Source organism: Alligator mississippiensis, chromosome 10 (genome assembly GCF_030867095.1).
Source record: "Alligator mississippiensis isolate rAllMis1 chromosome 10, rAllMis1, whole genome shotgun sequence".
Taxonomy (NCBI): domain Eukaryota; kingdom Metazoa; phylum Chordata; order Crocodylia; family Alligatoridae; genus Alligator; species Alligator mississippiensis.
This window is the reverse complement of record NC_081833.1, coordinates 33,474,257-33,484,276: the sequence shown is the minus strand read 5'-3', so window position 1 is coordinate 33,484,276 and position 10,020 is coordinate 33,474,257. Positions and strand designations below refer to the sequence as shown.

At 49.0% G+C, this 10,020-nt stretch overlaps 1 protein-coding gene across 2 annotated transcripts in view; it reads left to right on the top strand.

The window, feature by feature from the left end:
- The first annotated feature begins 184 nt into the window (after window positions 1-184).
- POLE (DNA polymerase epsilon, catalytic subunit) overlaps window positions 185-10,020 on the top strand; it is a 67,371-nt gene continuing 57,535 nt past the window's right edge. For both annotated transcript variants that reach the window (XM_059713626.1, XM_059713625.1), the window contains exons 1-13: window positions 185-288; window positions 491-626; window positions 897-977; window positions 1,254-1,298; window positions 2,210-2,302; window positions 2,730-2,884; window positions 3,333-3,474; window positions 4,592-4,672; window positions 4,965-5,072; window positions 5,583-5,693; window positions 5,977-6,062; window positions 7,214-7,333; window positions 8,053-8,185. In XM_059713626.1, the coding sequence (XP_059569609.1) occupies window positions 224-288; window positions 491-626; window positions 897-977; window positions 1,254-1,298; window positions 2,210-2,302; window positions 2,730-2,884; window positions 3,333-3,474; window positions 4,592-4,672; window positions 4,965-5,072; window positions 5,583-5,693; window positions 5,977-6,062; window positions 7,214-7,333; window positions 8,053-8,185 (1,356 nt within the window). In that variant the 5' untranslated portion in view covers window positions 185-223. The remainder of the gene's footprint in view (window positions 289-490; window positions 627-896; window positions 978-1,253; window positions 1,299-2,209; window positions 2,303-2,729; window positions 2,885-3,332; window positions 3,475-4,591; window positions 4,673-4,964; window positions 5,073-5,582; window positions 5,694-5,976; window positions 6,063-7,213; window positions 7,334-8,052; window positions 8,186-10,020) is intronic.

Sequence of the window (10,020 nt, the reverse complement as noted above, 5' to 3'; positions counted from 1 at the left end):
GCGACGGGGCGGGGCCAGGCGCGTGTGGGCGGGCCTGGCAGCCGGGGGTGGGGCCGACGACGGGAGAGGAGAAAGCCGCTCGCCCATTGGCTGCTAGGTGGGCGTGTGGTAGCGCTGCTTGCCGATTGGCGGAGCGGATCTCGACTAGGGCGCGCCGAGTTAGCTTGCTCTCGCGGGAGAGACGCAGCGCGCCAAGTTCTGCGGCGCGCGCCTGGGAGCCGCGATGGAGGCGCGGGGCCGCGGGCGGCGCTGGGCCGAGCCGGCGCGCGGGGATCCGGGAGCCGCGCGGTGAGAGCCCGAGCCTGGGCCCGGCTGCCGGAGCGGGCGCGGCTCCTGCTGCCTTCCCTGCCCGGCTCCGCTGCCGGACCCAGGCGCGCCGGGGAGCGTCGCCGCGGGCTCCCGAGCTTCCCCGGCGCTCTCCCCCAGCCGGCGCGGCTGTCAGGGGCGGGGTGGGCGGGTGATGATGTTCCTTACGCTCCCTTCACCCTAGGGACGATGGCTCCTCGCTCTCCGCTCTCAAGCGCCTGGAGCGGAGCCAGTGTGCGGACAGGATGGACGCGCAGTTTGGGTTTGAGCGGATGAAGGACCCTGGCGAGAAGACCGGCTGGCTCATCAACATGCACCCGGTACCGGCCCTGTCCCCTCGCCGCTGCCTGCAGCGCTGGCCCGCGCCCCTCCCTGAGCATTGTGTGCACATCAGTCCCGGGTGGTACTTGGCATTTTGGCACAGAGGGCTGAATGGTTTGGTGGAGCTGTAACCACAGGACCGCTTTCCCGAGTGGGGGGAAGGGCCTGAGTGTTAGGAGACAAGAGGCAGGTGCCTGGAAAGGGGAGGATGTGGGGTTTGCATATCCTGTTTAACAGGATGAATAAAACAATACTTCTTTGGTTCTCAGACAGAGATCCTGGATGAAGATAAGCGCTTGGTCAGCTCTGTGGATTATTATTTCATCCAGGAGGATGGTAGTAGGTTTAAGGTAAGTCTGGGAGATGTTAAGGACTGAAGAATATGGGGGGCACCATGGGAGGGCAAAAAGAATCCGGTTTGGCACGGAAAGAGTATAAAGTGGCTGCCCCTGCTCTTTATACTGTTTCTGTGCCAAGCTAGTTTCTGCCTGCTATTGGAGAGAAACTAGGGCGGGAATACTGATGTCACATACACCAGTATGTAGCATGAGGAATGCGTCTTAACTATTTTCTTTTTTTTCTTTTACTGCAAAAGTGTGTGGTATTGACTTTTTTTCCACCTGTAGGTGGCCCTGCCCTACAAGCCATACTTCTACATTGCAACTCGAAAGGTAGGTAGAACATCAACCTTGGGACCCTGGGGCTGACAAGCAGGGTCTTGGTAGTGTGTGGTGGTATCGTTCAGTCGTGCTCATAGGAGCATTAACACAGTGATAGTCTGGGAAGCTTTGGGGAGAAGGAGCAGGTGTCAGTGTCCTGCCTGGAAGAAGCAAGAAAAAGTTGTTATAGTACTGATGTCTTAGATGCACTGGGGCTTGTCATTTTAAGTCTGGTAGAACTGAAAGGAAATAGGAAAGAGCTGTTATCGATAATGTCGCCTTTCTAATATAGATAAAAGGAAAAAGGGTTTATTTTAGTTAATGAGCTATCATTCAGAATAACAGCTACCTGTTGCTCCTGTGTTTGCAAGGTTAAACCCCAAAGAGCCCACAGGAGTGAATGATACTCCTTTTGCTTCTTTCAGCATCCAGTAAGTGGCCAGCTCTTTGCTGCTGTTCTACTCTGCCTGCCTGGGAAATTTAAGGAGGGAGTGGATAAATGCTTATTTAGAGTGGTTTCAAAAGATGGGGAGATGCTACTCAGGAGTGCACAGCACATGCTAGACTGTAACTGCTACATGTGCCCCAACCCGTAGGGAAGCAAACGTGACAGAACAACTCCAGCATTAGCTTTCACTTTATCCAGGGCCAAAGCTGGGGTGACTTAGCTTGCTTGTCTTGCTACAGGCTTGTGCACATGTAGCAGTTTGAGCACTACCACTGCTGTGCTTGTCTGTCAGTTCTCGGTTTTACAGTCTAGGAGACTACTTAAAATCTATTCCCAGTTTTGAAGGGAGTAGTTGGCAGTCTGGCTAGTATTAAAGCCCACATAGATTGAGAGATGCAGATGTTGTCTCACTTGGTTCTGGAAACTGCTGTCCTTTTGGGAAGAGTTTATTGCTGATCCTCGGGTCTCTTTGCAGGGCTGTGAACGAGAAGTATCTTCCTTCCTTTCCAAGAAGTTTCAAGGGAAAATTGCAAAGCTGGAAACTGTGCCGAAAGAGGATTTGGATTTGGTGACTATTACTCTGCTGTTTATGCTCTTACTGTAAAGTTCTTATGAGGCTGTGTAGCTCTAAAGAAACAAAAGGAGTAAGACTGAAGAGAATGGCGTGCAGATAGATTTGTTTGATTCAAATATCTTAGGTCTATATTCCATCAAGCAGTGGCCTGGGTATTACTAATGAGCAGAAATAATTTTTTCTGTAGGTGTGTAATCTTTTCCTATCCTTCATTTTCCTAGTTTAATTTGTGATATGGTGTTTCTTATCTATTGTATCCCCACCTAATGATACTGTCTGCCTTTGGTCTAAAGTCTCAGCTATAGTTTGATACAACCACCCTACTCAACTCTCTCTCACTGGCATGGTCTCTCCTCCTTCTCTGTTAGTCTTAACATTTTCTTTCTCTGCCACTTATCAGCATGGTAATGTTCCTTTGTAGCCAAATCATCTGGTGGGTCTGAAGCGAAACTACATCAAATTGTCCTTCAGCACAGTGGATGACTTGGTGAAGGTGCGGAAGGAGATCTCTCCTGCAGTCAAGAAGAACCAAGAGCAAGACCAGGCAAGCGATGCCTACACATCCATGCTATCCAGGTAGGTGTTCTGTTTCTTGGCCAGATATTTTAAAGTGTTCCTAATGCCCAACATAATACTCTTGTTTTCCCTGGGTGCTCTGCTGATCAAGATGTTTCACATGTGACCCCTGAAGATCTCACTCCACTCATGCCTCCCTTCTAATCATCCCTCCAATTCTTTTGTTTTGTTTGTTCAATTTTTGGCAACAAGGGAGGGAGCTATGAGAGCAGCTGCAGGAAATATCCCAGTTTTTCTGATAAGTAACCTTTTTTTCCTTCTTATGAAAATGGCTGCTGTATTCATATGGAAAATTTGTCTCTTGTTTCTATTTTAGCAGCTGTTCGAATTGAATCTTTGCCTTTTCAAGCATGTCATGTTGCTTAGGGTTGCTGTCACAGTGCTGTGTCTTCTTTAACCACACTAAATTTAAGATGTATAAACTATCCGTTTTCCCTGCCTTTTGCAGTGTACTAACTGGCAGCAGCCTGACCACAGATGATGCAGAGCCTTTGAAAAAGGCAGCCAACCAGATGGACAACATAATTGATATGCGGGAGTATGATGTCCCATACCATGTTCGCCTGTCCATTGATCTGAAGATCCATGTGGTAGGTAGGAAGCTTTGGTTCCAGGAAACTCTCAGAACATTTGTTCTTTTAGAGCTGTTAAAAAAACCAAAACAAACAAACAAAAAAAAACCAACCCCAAAAAAACAACCAACCAAAAAAAACCAACCCACTGTAAATCCTTTCCTTTTTTATAGTACCTTCCATCCAAGTATTTCCATGAATTTAATGCAGCTCATTACTGTTTGTGATTTTTCTCAGATGTAAAAACTAAACAAAAGTGAAATGACTTAGCAAAAGCCACACTGTGGACAGGATCAAATCTTGACAGAACTAGAAATAGAACTCAGGAGCTTTGTTTCTTACTCCTGCTCTAGTGACTTATTCCCCCATTCTGTGTATATATAAAGGGCTTAGTCTGTGTGTCTGTCTGTCCGTAACGCTCTTGGAGCACTCTGGTCATCTTGGCAGCCAATCACAATGCTTACTGAAACAATCAATCAGAGTGCTCTGTGGGGATGGAGTTGGGTGGTGGAGTGGCGCCATGATGGCAGAGATGGAGGAGATGGAGCCGGGGAGTGAGGGAGGGATGGACGAGGAGCCATGGCAGTGCAGGGCAGTGGTTGGTGGCAGTGGCTGTGTGCAAGCTTCCCTGCCATCCTGTGTGTCCAGCCCCACTTTGTCCCCGGAGTGGTGGCAGCGTGGGGTGGTGGGTGGCAGTGGCAGCAGCCACATGCAAGCTCCGCCCCCCTCCGCTCCTGGGAGGCGCTGGGCTGGACTTGGAGCCAGAGGGAGGCAGGGGTGGTGTGTGGCCTGATGCGGAGGGGCGGGATGGCATGAGGCTACATGGGGGGGGGGCGGCACAGCCAGATGTGAAGTGGTAGCAGCATGGGGCAGTGGGTGGCAGCAGCAGCTACCACATGCAGGCTTCTTCCCCCCCACCTCCTGGGAAGCAGTATGGGGTGATGGATGACAGTACTCCGTCCCTGCCCGCCGCTGCCTCCCCCTTCCCTGATCAGTCTTGACAGGCAATTCACTAGTTCCTTCATATTGCACTTATTGCGTACAACTCAACATGTAGTACAGTTGTTCTTGTGCTCAAACGTATTACTGGCATAATCTGTTAATACAGCTCTTTTAAATTCTCTTGCTTTTATAGGCTCATTGGTACAATGTCCGCTACCGTGGCAATGTCTACCCTCCAGAAATCACCCGCAGAGATGACCTGGTAGAGCGACCGGTGAGTGTTCCTGTCTGGAAAAAGCCAGTTTGTAGTGGCCATACATAGCTGAATTTTCTTGGCTTCAGATTAATTTCCAGTAACGAAGTGTAAGTTTTTCCAAATATGTGACTGACTGTATACCACATGGAGTGTGGTGACTGTAGTACAAGGCTTGGAGATTTGATGCTGGGTTGGAAAGTGAGATGAGTTAAAGTCTGCCTTGTTTACTGTGTTGTTTTGTCTTAAAGATGATCTTAAATCACTTTGACTTGAATCCAGGTTCTGATTGGACTTATTTGATATTTTTCAGGATCCTGTTGTTCTGGCCTTTGATATCGAAACCACCAAGCTCCCCCTGAAGTTCCCTGATGCAGAGACGGACCAGATCATGATGATCTCTTACATGATTGATGGTCAGGTAACTGCCATCCCCAAAGTTATGTCGTAGGCTAGCCTTGTGGCTTCAGTCACCTCTTCTTCACTTTATCTTTATTGCAAGCTTGTCAGTATTTATTGAATGGGTAACTGAACAAAATTATGTATGTCAGAGACTGCAGGGTCCCCCACAGCTTTCCTGCATTAGTGTCTATTACAGAAGTATGCATCATCCAGTTGGGATGAGGCATCCTTCTCTTGATGAAAAGCAGTGAGTGAGAGGACTTGGGTGAGGGTGGAAATCTCAGTTACCCTTCAACTTCCATACAAAATTTAAATCTTGGGCCAAGAATTGAAATCTCTCAACATGATCATAGACATTGTTTTGTCAAGAGAGGATCTTCTGTCATGCATGAACCTCTGCAATTACAAGGCAGGATCATATCAGACTCTAGTCTGTATACAGCATATTTCTCTTTTATAAAGCTCTACCAAGCTTGTCACACATAGGCTGCACATACCCAGTAATGTCTCCCAGTTTTGGTTTTCCTAGGGCTACCTGATCACGAACAGAGAGATTGTCTCTGAGGATATTGAAGATTTTGAGTTTACTCCTAAGCCAGAGTATGAAGGCCCTTTCTGCATCTTTAATGAGCCAGATGAGGTGAGTGGGTTCTGTTTGGAAGATGAAGCTCAAACAGCTGCCTGTTATCTACCCATATATTTGGTAGACCAAAGAACACTGGGTCATATAATAGGTTGCTTCCTATTGGGGGTTATGGTTCCAGTTACCACTTGTTTCCTGGGTTCAGTCATAGTAGAGCAGTTCAGGTTATAGAGGGAGGAAGAGCTATGGCTATAGTGTTAGATAGGCTATGCTATCTAGTGTTTCTCCATCCTGGAAAGGAAATGACCTACCTATTGTTTTACCTTTCTCTTTAAACCAGGCCCATTTAATTCGGAGGTGGTTTGAGCATATCCAGGAGACCAAACCCACCATCTTTGTCACTTATAATGGAGACTTCTTTGACTGGTAATAATGGAACTGGAAATTAGGTCTTGGACTTTACAGGGCAAGGGTCAACTGAAATAGGGGACAGGTGCAGGTCATGCAACCTCTTTCCTTTTCCAGGGGATTCCAAGGTGTTGGTGTAATGCTACTGTAATCCAAATGAGGTATTTGGCCATTCTCTTTGCCCTGAAGCACTCTCCTAGAACTCCTTCTAGGAGTGTAGAAGACTAATTGAAGTCTGTGGTTCTCAGACTCCATCTGCAGAGCAGTAATAGGGTGAAAAAGTGATATGCAAAACTTATTTCAAAGTCAACTGATGTAGCTGCATTGCAAAATGACACCAGATGTAGCTCAGTCTAGTTACTCCATGAATTTCTAAGCTTCTCTCTATATTACTATTTCATGGTTGAATTTATGCCAAGGAGATATGCTTGTGTGTGTTGATGCTAAAATTAGAGGTGGGGGGGAAAAGAAGAGTCCAGAAAAAAATTAGGAAAGGAGAACAGTGGAGGATTCACACAGCTAGAGCTGATTGACCTCAAAGTCCTGTATCCAGGTATAGATTGCAGTTGAGATGCTGTATCTGTTTGTATCATAATCCCTATTATATGATCCTGATGGAACTTTATTCATTCTTGTATCCAAATATTATAGTACTAGCAAATTGCCCGTCCAGAATGACAGGGAAGGCCCAGTGAGGACCCAACCCTGCACCCCCCCCCCCCCCCCCCCCTTGCTGCGTCAAGTCCACCTGGCTCGCATCTGCTTGCCTCCTCCTCCTTGCTGGTTGTTCTGGGGGGCGCTGCCACTATGATTTCCACCCTCCCCCCACCCCCACCCCTTTGCCCTCAGACAGGGAGGCAGAGGGAAGCCCTGCTGCTCTGGCAGCCAGGGCATGTTCCCTGCTGCCAAACTTCCTTGGCAGCGGTGTAAACTTGGGCCCGCACAGCCTGGCACATGCACAGTTGGTCAGAAGTGTTACGGACTGACAGATGGACTTAAGTCTCTTATTATATTAGAATAGCCATGAAAGTGTAGGATCAAGTGAGGTTCACCAGGTAAGCTCTGGGCTTGGTGATTTATAATATCAGGACATTTGTAACCACTGTTAAGGGAAGAGAGCTTAAAGCACCTGTTGTATCCCTTCTGCTGCACATTGTCTTCCTCCCTAGGCCCTTTGTGGAAGCCAGAGCAGCAGTTCATGGACTGAATATGCATCAGGAAATTGGATTCCAAAAAGACAGTCAAGGGGAGTACAAAACCTCACAATGCATCCACATGGACTGTCTCAGGTACCAGATGCCACCTTTATTGTGTGCACTTTTATTTCTGTCCCCTTCAACTCTATCTAATTACAGTTTTTTATAAAGTGCATACTATCTCCAGTGTCTGGTTATTGGATGTTTGGTTTATAATGAGATAATGAGGTTGTTATTCACAGAAAACAAGCATTGCACTTTTGCATCCCTTGTTTTGCTGGATCTAGCAATGGGTTTATTGGGGTGTAGATTGTTTAGTTTGTTAATGGTCTTGTTAGTCAGGTTATAATATAGTTAATTGCCCTCTGACTTTAATAACAAATGCCAAGGGTTTGTTTTATCCTATTCCCCTTGTGTAAACATAATCACATTCTACCTGGCAGTTTTTTTTCTCACAGGTTCAGAAGAAAAAGGCAATCATTTTTGCAACTGGACAAATCTGCTTTAGGAAACTTTGACTAGAATTAGCTTGTAAATCTGTTTTCTAGCTAACCAAGGTTCAGGCTGCAGCAAATTAGGACTGAATCCATTAGCAAAGGCATACTCTGAAACTGCCTAGCCTTTCCTTGTGCTAGACTTCGTTCCTGACTAGCGGTACCAGACCTCCATGAATGCTACTGTTCTCCTCCTCTGCTTGTTCTAGTAATCAAAGTGCTTTGTGTGTAGTGTGTAGTTCATTGCTTTCTGGAACAGAACTGTGTTCTTTCCCTTGGCTTCTGTTCACAAGCTGGCTTTCTGTTTATTCCTTTCAGATGGGTAAAGAGAGACAGTTACCTCCCAGTAGGAAGCCACAACCTGAAAGCAGCAGCTAAAGCAAAGCTGGGTTATGACCCAGTGGAGCTGGACCCTGAAGAGATGTGCCGGATGGCTACAGAGGAACCTCAGGTACTTTTCAGTTTTGTACAATTCTCCCTCTCCTGATAAACTGTATGGTTGAGAGAGACATTAGACAAGCTTTTGGGCACAAAGCACCTTTCTTCAGTTGTGGGAAAGAAGTAGGCACAGTTTAAGTTCAATACTGCCCAAAGCGGGGCTTATGGAGTTAAACACGTGTAAAAGAATATAGGCACTTAAAAGGGTTGGATGAGGGCGGTAAATAGGGATCTACCAAATACATGGTTTCAGGTCCTGGGAGCCTACTGTGGGTGAGGGGAGGGGAGAAAGTGAGGGACGCGTAGCAGAGATCACTCTCTGGGGAGTGATGTCCATGCTGCCCCCCATGGCACTCTGCATGGGGCTGAGCCCCCTTTGCTCACGTCAGAGCAACCTGCCCTGGGGATAGCCTGTTGAAACCTGCTCCTGCTCCTGTCCCAGCAGACAGGGCTCCAGCTCCACAAAAAGCAGTGAGAGCTGAAGCTGGAGCCCCAGCACTGGCAGGAGCTGCCTGCCTGAAGCTGCTCGCCTGCCTGTCTACCCAAAACAAAGTGGCATGGTGCAGCACAGCACTGTGCAGCAGGGGCAGGAGCAGCTTTCAGTAGGCTGTTCCTGGTATGACTGCAGACAGCCAGATGCTGGTCTGCTCTCTCTGCCTCCAGCAGCAGCTTGCTCCTGCTGCACCATGCCACACCACTCCCAGCAAGCACAGGGCTCGGCTCTAGATCCTGGAACTGGAGGCAGGGGACGTGGAGAAGCACCCGGCTGGGCTGCGGGCACCAGTGGGAGTGCAGCAGGAGCTGTTCTGGAGCAAGCAAGCAGCAAAGTGCTAGGGCTCCAGATCCAGAAGCTAGAGCCTTGTGTGTTGGGGTAGGAACCACCTGGCTGAAACTGCATACCCAGTGTGGCCTTCAAAACAGTGGCCACAGCCGTGATGCAGCTGTCAAATCGGGGGCCCCCAGCTATGTTACAGCTGTGTAATCAGTTGTCGGGGCCCATGAATTTGGTGGATCCCTAGCTAGAAACTAGGAGCAAAGAAATTAACAAGTAACTTCAAAGGAAGACATATGCAGCTGAAAAGATCATTAGAGGTGCGCCGATATATCAGTTGCATTTTGGATTGGTACCAAGAAAAAGAAAATTAACATCCGCTTTTTTTGGCCGATATAGCCGATTATATCACCAATTAAATGCCACATGTATGGCCGCAGCCATACACATGCGTGCAGGCAGGCAGCCTGGAGAGCAGCATCCGGCCAGTAAGTCGTGGGGTGGGGGGAGGACATGGGGCAGGGAGCAAATCCAAGCCCCCATGGTGAGGGAGGGAGTGGGGCTGAGGCAGGGGCAGGGGCAGGAGCTGCCCAGCCAGGGCAGTGAATGGGACCCTGGGGTTGGGTGTAGGATGGAGCCGTGGGTGGCTCATCCAGGGGGCATGGTGGGGGAGAGGGGGCGGTGCCACTGGGCACACCCCTGGGGAAGGCATGGGGTGATGTGCGCCTACCCCTGAATTTGTGTGTGGGGCGGAGTTGGGCTTCCTGCTGTGGGCTTAGGGCCAGGGGCTGCACCAGCCTCTTCCCAGCAGAGGGACTGGGAGTAGGGCAGGCTCAGCTGTGCGAGGCAGGCAGCAGTGCTGGGAGGGGGGGGGGGCTACAGGGGATTTTGGGGTGGCTATAGCCTCAAGGGCCACCCCTGCTCAGGCACTCCGCTCTGCTGCCTTTCCCTTGGGAGCCTCATGCTGGCCGTGTGCCCCCTATGTGCCCCACAGCACAGGGCTCCTCAGGGAAAGGCAGCAGAGCAGAGTGACCTGAGCAGGGACAGGGCTAGGGAGGTTTGGGGGGCTATAACCT